Source organism: Hyperolius riggenbachi, chromosome 6, assembly GCF_040937935.1.
Source record: "Hyperolius riggenbachi isolate aHypRig1 chromosome 6, aHypRig1.pri, whole genome shotgun sequence".
NCBI classification, from domain to species: domain Eukaryota; kingdom Metazoa; phylum Chordata; class Amphibia; order Anura; family Hyperoliidae; genus Hyperolius; species Hyperolius riggenbachi.
In genome coordinates this window covers 53,247,035-53,262,525 of record NC_090651.1, presented here as the reverse complement: position 1 = coordinate 53,262,525, position 15,491 = coordinate 53,247,035, and the positions used below count along the sequence as shown (strand labels likewise).

At 43.8% G+C, this 15,491-nt stretch overlaps 1 protein-coding gene across 1 annotated transcript in view; it reads right to left on the bottom strand.

Moving 5' to 3' along the window:
- Positions 1-5,600: 5,600 nt before the first annotated feature.
- Positions 5,601-15,491, bottom strand: part of C6H1orf141 (chromosome 6 C1orf141 homolog) — a 56,102-nt gene continuing 46,211 nt past the window's right edge. Inside the window, exons 6-9 of the mRNA XM_068239269.1 lie at positions 14,587-14,695; positions 12,690-12,804; positions 9,343-9,457; positions 5,601-6,753 (exon numbers count right to left, since the gene is read on the bottom strand). Coding sequence (XP_068095370.1) covers positions 5,665-6,753; positions 9,343-9,457; positions 12,690-12,804; positions 14,587-14,695 — 1,428 coding nt within the window. The 3' untranslated portion in view covers positions 5,601-5,664. The remainder of the gene's footprint in view (positions 6,754-9,342; positions 9,458-12,689; positions 12,805-14,586; positions 14,696-15,491) is intronic.

The following is a 15,491-nucleotide window of genomic DNA, read 5'->3' as shown; positions in this document are numbered from 1 at the left end:
AGACTGAGATGGGTGGGAGAGGCGGCAATCAGCGGGGATTGATGCGAGTAGAGGCAAAGCTACAGCCCTAAGCTCTGCCTCTACTAGGAAGTGACCCCCGCATTTAGTCAAGGGGATTTGGAGGGTTCTTAAACAGCTTTCTGCTGCGGGGATGCAGCATTTCACCTTGGCTTATGGTGCTGAAGTTAAAAGTTGAATAAAAAGTGGGATTTTAGGAGACTTCAGAGCCTCTTTAAACATCCTTGCTTTAAATAAATCCTGTAATTAAAAAAAGGCCCCCGGTGGGTGGGGTGTACTTACCTTAGGAGGTTTCCCCCGTTCTGTTTTGGACAATAAAAGAATAATACTGTAAGCTGTTAAAGTGAACCTCCGGACTAAAAATCTACTCAGCAGAACTGAAAAGGCTTGGTGTTTCTTTAACAGTTTCACAGCATCAGAACTTTGTTTTTCTTACCAAAGCGTCATTTCTAGCTGCATTTTTAGCTAAGCTCACCTCCACCCATCAAAGAAAACTGCCCGGGATTTTTTTCCCTGATGCTGTGCAAAGCATGATGGGATTTCCTATGTTGTTATTAACGTTGCCTAGCAACTGGGAGGGGTGATCAGCACACAGGACAGTTGGAACTGTGTCTCATGTCCTTTCAACCAAAAAGATGGCTGCCCTCATAAAATCAAACATTTGCCTGTTCTTTTAAAACAGGGTGGGTAAGAGATTATATTACCTATCTATTTTAATTAACATAACTAATGTAACTTAATGACAGTATGTTTGTTTAGGCTGAAGTTCCTCTTTAAAGAGAACCTGTACTGAGTAAAAATACTTAAAATAAACACGAGGTAACTTCAAATGAACATTACATAGTTACCTAGCCATCATTTCCTCTCAGAAGCTCACCATTTTCTTCTGACAATAATCCCTTCCAGTTCTGACAATATTTTGTCAGATCTGAAATATATCAGTTGCTCTCAGAAAAATATCAGTTGCTGTCAGTTATAGCTGAGAGGAAAACTGATGTACCGGGTAATGTCCATGTTTCCCTATGGCTCAAGTGGGCGATGTTACAGTTTAACTGTGTGCTGACCAGAAAGCTGTTATGGGTAATGGCCATTTTCAAAATGGAGGACGGAAAATTCCCTTGATCACAGTGAACAAACAGGACGCAGGAGAGGAGAAAGACACTGAGGAGTAGTAGACTACATGGAAGGTAAGTATGACTTGTGTATGCTTATTTTGATTTTCAGCTCAGGTTTTCTTTAAGGTAAGAGCGCAAGGCAACCCTGCAAAGCTCAGGCAAACCTGAAGAGTATTTATAAATTACATTGTAAAGATACTGACCCTACTGTAAGTTTAACTGAGGACACCGGTGCAGTAAGCCACATACTTTGAGACAACATCGGTCATCTTCCCTCTATATTGGAAGTGCTATGCAGATCTCTTCCCTTGTACTGCATGAACCATTACAATTACAATACCACCATCTTGTGGCTAAAATTGAGAATGCATTTCAGTTTTATCCCACGTTAATTTATCACCTCGATTGTTGAAGCAAAACTGTAGTGAAGATAAACGCACGAGACAAATGTGCCTATAATCCTATAATCCTTGACTTTCTTGGAATCCCATAGTCCTTTGAAGAAAGAAAATAAACTTATGAGATAGTGAACTGTTTGTGTAGTACAGCTAAGAAATATAGCATTAGTAGCAAAGAAAAGAGTCTCATATTGTTTTCCAGTAAAGGAAGAGTTAAAAAAAACTTCACTTGTTCACTATGCAAAAAAAAAACTGAGCTATTCGATCCACTGGCTTGAATACAGACCTGTTTTCTGAAACACTTAAAGGGAACCTAAACTGAGAAGGATATGGATTTTTCCTTTAACCACTTGATGACCCACCCTTTACCCCCCCTTAAGGACCAGCGTTGTGTTTAGTGATCTGTGCTCGGTGGGCTCTGCAGCCCCCAGCACAGATCAGGTAGCAGGCAGAGAGATCAGATTGCCCCAGCATACCCCAGAGAGGTGCCACAGCACCCAGCATGTCCCATATGTTTAAATGGAACTGCCTATTTATGTGATATGCTGCATTTTATTATTTTCTGTATTAATGGAGAGGGGGGCTTCATCCAACTTTCTGCCGGGCATGCCTACTTAGACCGCTGTTAAAGAGGAAAATAATGTACCGTAATAAAAAAGTGCTTCATTTTTACCATAATTATGTATAAATGATTTAGTCAGTGTTTGCCCATTGTAAAATCTTTTAAATCCCTGATTTACATTCTGACATGTATTACATGGTGACATTTTTACTGTTGGCAAGTGATTTAGCTGCTGCATGCTTTTTTGGCAGTTGGAAACAGCTGTAAACAGCTATTTCCCACAATGCAGCAAGGTTCACAGACAGGAAACTGCCAGGAGTACGTACTCAAGAGTTTCTTGTGGGAGGGGTTTCACCACAATATCAGTCATACAGCGCCCCCTGATGGTCTGTTTGTGAAAAGGAATAGATTTCTCATGTAAAGGGGGTATCAGTTACTGATTGGGATAAAGTTCAATTCTTGGTCGGAGTTTCTCTTTAAGTTCATGCAAATTTGACCCCACCCATATTGTGGTTCATGGCCACACCCATTTTTCAGCTGGAATGCCAAGAAGTGCCCCGGATCTCTTAGGATCCTAGAAACGCCCGTCTTGAAGTATTAAACTTTTTACCAAGTGTCTTTCTTCAGCCACACAGAAATTTATGAGCTCTGATTGGTTGGCAATGAGGGTGTTGCTTTTGATGTAGGGTTCGAGCCTTTGACCAGAATTCGAATCCCAGCTCAAGCCAGTACACAGAACAGCAAGGAGTGTTTGGGCAAGGCTCGCTAATGCTTCTGGTTGCCCGTGGAGAGCGCCCCAAGTGGCTGCAGCTTTGAGTCCGCCAGGAGAAAAGCGCTATGCAAATGTTAGGTGTGTTATCTTATTCCTGATGTGGCCAGCCCTGATTTCTATATGTTGCCCTGTGCTGCCAGTCTGTCAGGGCTCTTTTCCACTAGCAGCATTTTGTGATGCAATTCTGGTATTGCAAAAGTACTCACCAAACTAATGGAAACCACAAGTGGTTGTTTCCATTAGTGCAATGCGGTTGTGATGCGATTTTTGCCCGATCACAATCGTTGTGCCTGCTGCATTTTTCATGTGCTCGAGCTCCTGTACAACATATTGGAGCACAGGAAAATCGCATAGCAATCTCGCCACTACGTAATTCTTTCATGATTCTGTAATTCAAAATATTTTCCCGCCCTTTTTTTCTCTCTCCTTGGCAGCAATCACAAACACACCGCAATCACGTGGTACACCTAATGGACTGGATGACAATTGCAGCGGAATCCCTGTAGTGAAAAATGGGACAAACACTATTGAATCGCATTTGTGGACAACATCACTTAAGCCTCATCTACACGGGTAGATGAGGCTCCGATCCAGCGGCTCGATTAGCCGCCGGATCGCCTCTTCCGCGTTCCCGCGCATGCGCCGGATTCGATTCCCCGCTCATCCCCGCCGGCGCCGCTTATCTTCCGCTCGATTCCCTGCCATTGTCCCCTCACGGGGAGCTAGCACGGAATCGGCGGTGGGTAGATTCGTCCTGTCGGATCTTATCAATCGAGCCGCTGATTGATAAGGAACATCGCCGCCGCATCTACGCGTGTAGATGCAGCTTAAGTCCCCTCCTCAGTCTATTAACCTCAAACTTTTCTTGTCAGTCCTGACCTCAGTCTGTTACCATCGATCCGGTCCTGTCAGCCTATCTGTCCCATTCTCAGTCTGTTATCCTCTCCTCAGTGTGTTATCATCATTATTTTTATACAAAATTTAGTTTTTTTTTATTTTTCAAAAAATTAAAATTGCAGAAGCAATAAAATACCACCAAAATAAAACTCTATTTGTGAGAAGAAAAGGGGGTAAAATTTATTTGGGTGCCAAGTTGTACGACCGAGCAATAAACCGTTAAATTTGTGAAGTGCCGAATTGTAAAAAATGGCCTGGTCACCAGGGGATATAAACCTCTGGTCCTCAAGTAGTTAAACTTACATATAAAAAAAGTTTATTTTTACATTTGACTCCTCAATTATTTTTGTTTTATTTGTGTTAAATAAAACCATAAAAAAATCATATACAAATTTATTTTACACAAACAAAATGGGGGATCAAGGTTAGGTGCCCTCCAGGGGGAGCGGAAGTGAACCCAAAGTAGTCCGTGCGCGGCGGGGGGGGGGGGGGGGGGGAATTGGTAGGGTTAGATGGGGCACAGAGCTATGTTCTCTGCCTCATGACATGCCTCTGTCTCGCTCCACCACCGCTCTTTGCCCCCCATCGCCGTGCTATAGCCCCCTCCCCTCACCGAAATTAGCGACAATATTTGTCGCTATTTCAGAGAGTAAGGGTGGAGAAAGATTTTCAGCTCAAACTCTTACTGGGGGTGTTCCTGCTGGCTTTCCAGAGCTGCCATTCTTGGCCACGCCCCTAGCCCGCCTCCCTGCATGCTGGGAGAGAGAGATCTTTCTCCTTCCAGCGTCGTGACACAGAGGTCACGAAAGTAGGCCCTAGCAAGACTCAGGAGCGGCGGGGATTGCGGCTACATGATCTACCCAGCCCCCAGGTCAGGTAGCCTAGGTTTTTTATTTTTTAAATATATAAGCCCACCTTTGGCTCTCCTTATAAGTTAGGCACCACCAGGGGGGTCTTAAGGTTAGGCACCACCAGGGAGGAACTGTTGCGAAAATATTGAAATTAAAAACACAAATAAGAAGTACCATACATTTCTTCCAGAGTAAAATGAGCCATAAATTACTTTTCTCCTATGTTGCTGTCACTTACAGTAGGTACAGTAGGTAGTAGAAATCTGACATTACTGACAGATTTTGGGCTAGTCCATCTCCTCATGGGGGATTCTCAGCATGGCCCTTTATAAAGACATTCCCTGAAAAGTATTAATACAAAGATGCTGGCCAGCATCCCTGCTCACTGCACACTATTTTGGCAGTTGGATGGAGCAACTACCATTTACTAAGTGTTTTTTTTAAAATAAAGAAAACCCTGAGAACCCCCCTATGAAAAGATGGACTAGTCCAAAATCCGTCGGTAATGTCAGATTTCTACTACTTACTGTAAGTGACAGCAACATAGAAGAAAGGTAATTTATGGCTCATTTTACTCTGGGAAAAATGTACTTCCTATTTGTATGTGTTTTAAATTTTAAGATTTTCGTGACAGTTCTTCTTTAAGGTTAGGCACCACCAGGGAAGGGTTCTGTGTGAGAGAAGGGAGTGCTTAGGTTACAGTAAAATATCGGTACGGATTAAAGATATTTTACTATATGAATGAAGTAGTACAATATTGGTGTATCAAACCATATTTTATCACTTTTACAAGTCCTCATTTTTGTAAATGTAAAAATAGAGGTTACAGTGGGGAATAATAGAATATCAGTATTATAAACTATATTTTACGTTATATCCTGGCGCCCATTTTACTAAACCATAGCTTTAATATCATTTATATCTGGCGCCCTTTTTAACCGAAGCCTTTATTTGCACACCAAAAAAACTGCAAATCACACAAAACAGTATACATAACTGAAGTGCTTTATAACAGCTGAAAACAATCTGAGAAAAAGCCTCAGAACAAGATTTATTCAGAAAGGTCGCTTTGTGCAGTTGGAATGCTGATGACTGGTATCGTCACATGATGTGTGGTGAACTGTGGTGATTTCTGTGCCAGTTCTTCACTGGCTGCAGTAACAGAACCTTCTGGATGGCCATAAACTGGGAAGGTCCATGATGTACCTGCATTATCTGGACTCATCTCACCAGCAACCTTCTCAATGTCTTCTCCATGGCCTTCACCTGGTTTCTCAGCCAGAACTTCTGTTAACTCTGTATCTTTTTCAGCTGGAACAGAACTTTGTTTAGCTTGCCTGTTCTCAAGTATTATAGACCTCGTCGTGAGAGTTTCAGGAGAATTGTGACGACCTCTACTAGATATTGGTCTTGCTGTGTCCCTCAGAAGATTGAGAGGAGGATCTGAAACCAAGCTGACCATCTGCAGTGAGCTGAACAGGTTTCCTGGTGGTGATAATGGTTTTGAGATTGTTATGTAACTCCATCTTGGTGTTTCCGCCACGCTGCCAGGCCTTGACGTTGGTTCTCTTGCACTGATTGCACCATAAGGTTTTGAAACCAGCATGGCTCTCGATCGGGATCCTGGGTCAGTCTCCTGGTCTAGGTTCTTGGGGTTCACACCATTTATGATTGGTCCAACATGAAGAGATTCCGCCTTCATTTCCCTGACTGGTACCGATTTTGGTCTTGGTTTCTTTTCCTGTAGACCAGCCATTCTTAGATCTCCAACACCGATGAGCTTATCTGTGGGAAATTCCTCTTCCTTCCCTACTTCCACCTTTTGCTTTGTTCCATCAGCTGATAAAAACTGCATACGAAACTTCACATGAGCTGATAATGATCTTTTATGAGTTTTGTTCTGTACAGCAAGAGAAGATGATGCCATGGTTCTGTCATTTATTAGGTTGTCTGTATTTTCCGTGTGGCTTTGTTGAACTGGCTTTGTTCCTGTTCTGCATCGTCCTCTGTTTAATGGACTCTGGCTGCTGGGGAAGTGCATCCGCTTAGCGGTAGCAATCTTTTGTACGCTGGGTAATGCCTTCAACAGGACAAACTTGTTTTCGTGATGGTAAGGGAAAGGCTTTGCGCTCCTTTCAGGCTGCAAAAATGCAAAATATTCAGAAAATTTGCATTGTCGTAGCAAGATTATTTAAAACACGTTTGTACAAAATCAATATATAAATAAAGCAGTGTGCAGTGGCGACCCCCTTAAAGCTTGCCGGTTGCAACCAGTCGGAGGCTACTGCGCATGCGTGGCCCCGGGCACCTTGACTGCGCTCCCGTTGTCATAGTAGCAATTTCCCATACTGCACATGCGCCGAACACAACCGTGCACGGGGATGCAGTGAGGAGACGCGGGGCTGGCCAGCTTTGCGGGGGTCACTACTGCTTGCCAGGGGGACTAGGATGGGCGGCGCTGGACAGGAGGACTCCAGGGGGCTCAAAGAAGCCCCAGATAAGTTAAACTGATTTTTTTTTTTAAAGTTAAATTTAGAATTCCTTTGAAGCGGATCCGAGGTGAAAATCTAACTATAACAACTAGCTTGTCTGTATATCTTATCTAAAGTTTAGATAGTTTACACAGCATATCTAGCTGTAATCAGCTTCAAAAGTTTGATTATTTATTCCTGTGATACAATGAGGGCAGCCATGTTCTGTTTGTCACATTGTTACAGGCTGAGGGCTGGAGATGCTATCAGCTTGCCTGTGTGTAAATTCAGTCCCCTCTCCTTCTCCCTCTGCCTCTGAAATCAATGGCTAGTAACATCCTCCTCCTCCTCCTGCCCAGACTGAGCTCCCATAAGCCCTTGCTACAGTGCCAAGGCACAAAAGGAGCTGTGGGCGAGGCTTGTTTAGTTTATAGGGAATTAGAGTATTAAAACAAAACAAAAAAAAAGTATTTGACTTGAGGAATGCCCAACACACTATATGAAAGGAACACATTTATGCAATGAGTAAAAGTTTATCTCGGATTCACTTTAAGTGGAAATGAGTCCCTAGTAGAACTGGTTGCTTCTGCTGGCCTTTTTTGTTATAAGTATGGTGTTCTCAGTGGAAATAGCAGAACACACGCCAGGCCCAAGGCACCTGCATGTGACACGCATACTGCTGACTCATTTTTCTGAACTTGTAAGTACAACAGATGGCTTAGGTGCTGTTTGTGGTGTAGTAGGATGTGTGTTTTGTAGAAACTTTTTTTGCCCAAATTGTTTGCCTTTGGTTTACAACATGACATTCGTGAAATCCTGGTGTGCGTGCGCATGTATTTAATACAGAAGACTCTGAAGCAGGGGAACAAGAAGATTGCGTCTGCACCTCCTCACACCGCATATGGGACAGTCACACACTTGCAAGGCGCATGCACACATTCATACTGTGCAACCTGCGGGCCCTATTACTGGAAATGCACAGCTTTGAGGTGGCCTCTGGATGTAGATGGTGCTGAAGCAGTGAGTCTAGCAGGTGGGCATAATAAAAGACAAAGGAGGCAGCAGCCTCTAAGCTCCAGGAGATGCACTCAGAATACAGGAGGCAGCAGCTGGTGAGGCGCAGTTGTGGCAGCCGTATCTTAGGCTGGGGTTGTCTGATAGTATAGACACAAGAAGAGGTGAAAGGATGAAGTATCCTGCAGCTCAGTGGTCTCTGGTAAGTGAAAATGTCCAATATACAATATATAACCTTGTTGGAGGAGAGTAATTGCTAAAATGTAACTCTTCATACATCTAGATAAAATAACAACTATATATATATGTGGAAATTAAACGTACTGTGTGTTGGAAGTAAGGTCACCTAGGTAGAGCCTAACTGGTACATCCTAGGTTAACTCGCACTGCTGCTGACAAAGCCAACAGGCTGCAAATATGTGAAATTTTGTATTGAATGTTTTATGTATGTAAATTTGCACCTTAGCACTGAGCAATCTAGCACTGGGCACTTCTGTTCCCCTGACGAAGCTCCCCATTTTGACGGGTGAAACATGTAGGGTTTGTGTGGGGTAGTGTACAGTTTACAGTAGCAGTGTGAGTGACATTACTTCTAATCCACTGTACGTTTAATTTCCACATATATATAGTCAGCAATGCTGGACAGGCAACCCCATGCGTGGTGTTATAAATGCTGCCATAGGGCTGCATTTTCATTGCACCCAAATGGAGCTCATGTGCGGCAGCCGGGAGACTGCACTGCCCGATAAGTGCACAGTTCAGCCATCCGTCTAAAAGAAGCAATAAACATTAGTGTAATTAGACATTCGGTTAAAGGACAACTGTAGTGAGAAGAATATGGAGGCTGCCATATTTATTTCCTGCTGATCTATTTGGCTGCAGTAGTGTTTGAATCACATCAGAAACAAGCATGCAGCTAATCTTGTCAGATCTGCCAATAATGTCATAAATGCCTGATCTGCTGCATGCTTGTTCAGGGTCTATGGCTAAAAGTATTAGAGGCAGAGGATCAGCAGAATAGCCAGGCAACTGGTACTGCTTAAAAGTAATAAATATGGCATCCTCCATGTCCCTCTCGCTTCAGTTGTCCTTTAAGTGAAAGAGAGTTTAGTTGACTGAACTAAACATCTTGAACTTCAAAGATTTTTTTTTATATATACAGCAATTACTGTAGATCTTTCCTTTTACAGGATCAATCAGCTATCTGGAGAACCCTAAAATTACAGTTGGAGGGAGATCATTACCTGAGGGTGTGTTTTCCCCCGAGTCTTGTCTCTGATACTGATCACCTTTACGTCTGGTTTCTTCAGTTCATCCTCAATGCTCAGTGAGATCAAGTTTGTGTTCGTAACATTTTGCCTGTTTACAGAAAAAGGCAAACAATTTAAGGGAAAGGAGATGTCGCACGTAACTGGCTGTCATTTTTCCAGTGTAAACTGGACAATGGTGTTGGCATAGCCGATTCCGAACACCCAAGTCCTCCCGACTGCCACTGTTCAGCACTGAATATGATAGGGTCAAGAGGAGTTCACTGGCTTGTGACTTGCGTTGCGTTTCATGTGACTCCAATACTTTTTTCTTCCAGTTTTGAAGGAGGAAGCATCGGAATCACGAGAAACACAATGCGACTCGCAAGGCAGCGAACTCCTCCTGACCCTGTCCGCTTGTTCAGTGCTGTACAGTGGCAGTTGGGAGTATTCAGGTGTTCCGAATTGACTATGCCGAATCTGAACACCAAAACTACTAGACAATAAAAGAAAAAAAGGACAGGTTACATTATAACTGTACAGAAGGCTTTCTGAAAGCATCAAACAGCTTCCATGTCTGGCTAAGGATCGTCAATGAGATTGTATGCAGCAAAAGTATGCAACTTGAAAATAAGCCACCAGAATTCCACCTCGGCTTCATTCGACTGGTCCATTTTCAAGGTGCATACTGTATATTTGCATTCAAAATTTGAATAATCTAGCATTAACTCGGAATTAGTAGCAACTCATTGATTATCTCTAGTTCTGGCAGATGCAATTATATGCGCACGCCACCCTATCAAATATTGTAGGTTAATTACAGAGTGCTAGGGGAGAGGGAAGTTAACAATGGCAAAGTGGAGAAAGTTCCCCTAATTAGCACCACTGTAGTGAGTCAAGGTCTTTGAACAATACATGAATACACAAAATGATAGTTGATTGAAGAGGGTACATCTATTTATTAACTTAGCCAAAAAAGAAGACAATAGGTAACCTTAAATACAAAGAGGAGAGCTGGCCCATATCAATTAACATATTCAATGAATAGTAAATAATCATGCAATGTCCTTCAATAAGGGGTAAAGAATAGCCCTTAAAGCGGATCCGAGGTAAAAAAAACTATCTATACCAAGTAACTTGCCTATATATCTTATATAAAGTTTAAATAGTTTACACAGCAAATCTAGCTGCAAACAGCTTCAATAGTTTATGATTATTTATTCCTGTGATACGAGGGCAGCCATGTTCTGTTTGTCCCAGGCTGAGGGCTGGAGATGCTATCAGCTTGCCTGTGTGTAATGTGACAAATTCAGTCCCCTCTCCTCCTCCCTCCTCCCCTCTGCCTCTGAAATCTCTGGCTAGTAACCTCTTCCTCCTCCTGCCCAGACTGAGCTCCCATAAGCCCTTGCTACATGGCCCTAAGAGTGCCAAGGCACAAAAGGATCCTGGATCCTCCGCTAGGTGGCCCGGTAATTCCTCCATTTGGGGGGGAAATGCTCATGCGCGGCCAGACGTGAGTGCGATGGGGGAGCGCGTGCAGATGGACTGGGCAGTGCAACCACGGCCAGCCACGACAGTGCGACAGGGGAGCGCACACGACCGGACTGCTCCTGTGCCGCCTGGACTCGACTGGCCGATTTACAGTGTCGCCTAGTGGAGGATCCAGACAGTCTGGGAGGACGGCAAAGGACCGATGAGCCTTAAGGGGGCTGTAGAGCCCATAACAAATTGCTATCGCTAATCACAGTTTATAGGGAATTAGAGTATTAAAACAAAATAAAAAAAAGTATTTGGCTTGAGGATTGCCCTATAAACTATATGAAAGGAACAATTATGCAAATAGAAAAAGTTTAACTTGGATCTACGGTACTTTAAGGGAAACTTGAGATGCTGAAAAAAATTATACATACCTGGGGCTTCCTACAGCCCCCTTCAGGCTGATCGGTCGTCCGCCGCTAATCACAATCGTTAACGTTTTTAATGAGTGTTTTGTAAGCGATTTCATGAGTGTTTTCTGGTGATTTTGGTAGAGATTTTAAAAAGTTTAAACATTTTGCCAGCGATTGTGAAGCGATTAGCGTTTTTAATTCTGATTGGTCCTATTTTTTACAGTGTGCAGTCATTTAAAAACGCTCTGTATAGCGATTCATGAGCGATTATGCCAGCATTTATATACGTTACATTGCAGAAACGCTAACGCTAAACACTAACACTCAAAAATGCGGCATGTTCTGAGTTTGCGATTTTGATAATCGCAATCGCTTAAGTGGAATTTGGTCCATTCATTAACATTAGCTGAGCGTTTAGAGAAATCGCTAGCATTTTGAATTGCTTCCTAAGCGTTTAAAAAAATTGCTCTAGTGGGTTCCAACCCTTAGAGCAGTGCAGTGCACATTCGCTGATTGGTCAAAATTCTGTGATGTACTTCCTGTCCAGCAGAGTGCAAGTCACTAAGCCGGGGGCAGAGCTATGCATATCACCCAGTTTGCACACTCTGCCGCATGGTGATTTAAACACAATATAGTGTGGTGTGATTGTCGACCGCAGGACAATCTCATTGCACCATGTGTGAAACAAGCCTAAAGGTGGCCATACACTGGTCGATTTGCCATCAGATCGACCAACAGATAGATCCCTCTCTGATTGAATCTGATCAGAGAGGGATTGTATGCCTGCCTTTACTGCATACAGATTGTGAATCGATTTCAGCATGAAACCGATCACAATCTGTGAAGCTGCCGCTGCCGCCCCCCGCCAGCTATACATTACCTGATCTGGCTGGCGCGACTCCCCTGGTCTCCGCTGTCTTCTTCTCCGCACTGGGTTCAGGGTTCCGGACCGGCTGGCGTCACTGAACTTCCAGTCCAGGGGAAGTTTAAACAGTAGAGGGCGCTCTACTGTTTAAACTTCCTGCCGGGACAGGAAGTTTAGTGAGGCTGCAGCCCTGGAGCCCGGAGCGGAGAAGAAGACAGCGGAGACCGGGGAGTCGCGCCGGCCAGAACAGGTAATGTATTGCCGCTGTATTGCGTCGGTCGTCAGGCATTCGAACGCCGCTATCGACGCACTCCCGACCCGCCGGCGATTGAGAAAAATCTTCTGCACGGATGGATCGACGGGAACGATTGATTTCAGACGGAAATCGATTGTTCTGTCAGCGTTTGCGCGACGATTTCACAGCAGATGATTGATCACAGTGATCGAATCTGCTGTATATCGGCGGGAAAATCGTTAGGTGTATGGGCCCCTTAAAAGTGACAACATAATCTAAACCTTCGGAACTCCATTTAACCTAAACAAATAACGTTCAGCATGAGCTTCAATTTAAAATAACACAGAAAAATCACCTGGTGCGATGTGTATCATGTGCTGTGCTGTCGCTGCTCTTGCCTGTACATTCATCCTGCAGGGGGGACCTCTCATTTCCTTTATGTATATCCCATAGAGGATCATCCATGTTTTCTGTTCAAAAAGGCAAAACGCAGCAATGAAAGGAAAACTCCATAATGTATTAAATAATAGCATACCTCAAATTAGATCATCATGGCACTTCACCCTAAAGGTTTGTACACATGTCCAACAAAGTGCACGACCGACCGTTTACACCACTTGTATTTTCTGCGCACCAACCAAGCCACCAACTCAAGCTTGATAAGTGTGTATAAACATTGGTCATATGAGCAGACATTGAGTGTATATCTATGATAGTGTATTCATACCTTTATGACATCCCTGATTTTGCTTTTCCAACATACAGTACTGTAAGATTCCCAGTGTATTGCGTACTACAGTGTATACAGTAGAAAGATGGTAGTAACTACAGCTGTTTACTGCCTTATGTACAATAATCAGCATGTAGCCATTGCTATTTCTTAAAGGACAACTGAAGTAAGAGGAATATGGAGGCTGCCATATTTATTTCCTACTACTAGTTGCCTGGCTATCCTGCTGATCCTCTGCCTCTAAGGGCCCGTTTCCACTTGTGCGGTGCGAATCACCGCGGTAAAAATTTGCATGCGGATGCGAATTTTGCATGCGGGTGTATGCGAATTTTCATGCAAATTCGCATGGATGACTATGTATGCGAATTTAAATATGGCAGTGCCTGTGTGATTTTCCATTGTTTCTATGCGAATTCGCCTTAAAAAAATTCCTACTAAATACATTGTAAGCGATTCGCATAGGTATGCGGTATGCGAATTCTGATGGCTCTGCCATGCGAATTTTTTCTGCACAGAAAAACGCAAAGGAATCCTGACAAGTGGAAACAGTCCCATTCACTTGTTTTGCTATGTGAATTTCGCGATAGTGGAAATGGGCCCTAATACTTCAGCTATAGACTCTGAACAAGCATGCAGCAGATCAGGTGTTTCTGACATTGTCAGATCTGACAAGATTAGCTTCATGCTTGTTTGTGGTGTTATTCAGAGACTACTGCAGCCAAATAGATCAGCAGGGCTGCCAGGCAACTGGTATTGTTTAAAAGGAAATAAATATGGCAGCCCTCTCACATCAGGTGTCCTTCCTGTGGTGTGCGGTCTTCTTTGTATATTGGATGGATTATTACACAGAAGTGTTGTAACTGAGGGAAGCTTGGCACAGCTGTAGAAAGTTAAAGTAGTATTTCCTGCGCTGCTGAACACTAGCCGGCAATAGTAATGCTTTCAGGTGCTGCTCCAAACGCTGGGTGGCGCCAACAATCTGTGCAAAAATGGAAAAGGAACAGGAGCGCCTCTCTGGTGCATTAACGTTTTAATTATACATTCAAGCGCATTAAAATTACACTTACACTGTGTAAGCAGAAATGGAGCGTGTCTCTTAGCCTGCCTGCAGGTCCCCTCCTAGCTCGCTCGCTTGGCCAGAGCGAGAAGCGCGGTGTTGCGTCACGTCACCTGACGAAGGCGTGGTCTACGCCGAAACGCGTCGTGACGTCAGACGGCAACGTAGCGAAGCTCCGCCCACCTGACCCGACTCCACGCCGCAACACCGCGCTTCTCGCTCTGGCCAAGCGAGCGAGCTAGGAGGGGACCTGCAGGCAGGCTAAGAGACACGCTCCATTTCTGCTTACACAGTGTAAGTGTAATTTTAATGCGCTTGAATGTATAATTAAAACGTTAATGCACCAGAGAGGCGCTCCTGTTCCTTTTCCAAGCTTGGCACAGCTGACTGCGTCTTGCTGACCAGTCTATACGTGTGACTTTATGTAATTCTAGTAAAGAATGATTTTAGTTTAGAGTAACTAACCTGCTGGCACTGGCGATCTAGGAGACAAGAATGTGACATTTCCAAACCCCAGGATGGGGGGATGGGCATCTTCCTGGCACATGATACCCAAATTTGGAACCGAATCCACCTAGAAAAAAAAGACAAAGAAAAAAATATGAATTGGTTTTCATTCATACACCAAATAATTATACAATGCTATTTACTGTCAGAAGCTGTAATAACACACAAGAGTGTTAAATACCAGGATCCATGACTCTTATTAGCAGAATTTGCATTTCTTCACTAGCCAATCGCTTTGCCCAGAGCAGAATTACAAGCTGCAAAGCCATGCTGAGTACCCAGCTATGGAAACCCAACTTATTATTATTGTTATGTATTTATATAGTGCGGACATCCTCTGCAGACCTTTACTGAGTCAATAATCATGCCACAAAAAGTGCCCAAACATCACTCCATACTGCGGATAATTTTATGGAAGAGAACCAGGGCCACAACAATGCCGCCCGATCCATCTTCTGGACCAAATCGGTTCAAAGGATCGAGCACACAATGCTTGATCGGGTGCACGGCTGTAACGGAGCTCAACCAATAACTGGCTGCCCGATGGACCCCTGGCCGGTGTCCCCCCCCCCCCCCCCAATTGTAAAAGTATCCAACCCTTCTCCCCACCCATGCCAATGTGCAGTGTAAAAGTCTCACCTATCTCGGGGGAGCAGCAGGCAGGTGACGGAGGCGGCGGCGCTAGGCCGATTTCTGAGAGCTTTCATACTCTAATTTATCGGAAATAGGTCTGCAGTGCTTTTGCAGGCAACAGAATTACAACTGAAAAGCCATGCTGATTACTCAGCATGACCTCTCTGATCAGATTCGGTCTTGGTCAAACTTTTTAATATAGTCAGTAATAGCTATATTGCGATGGTTGT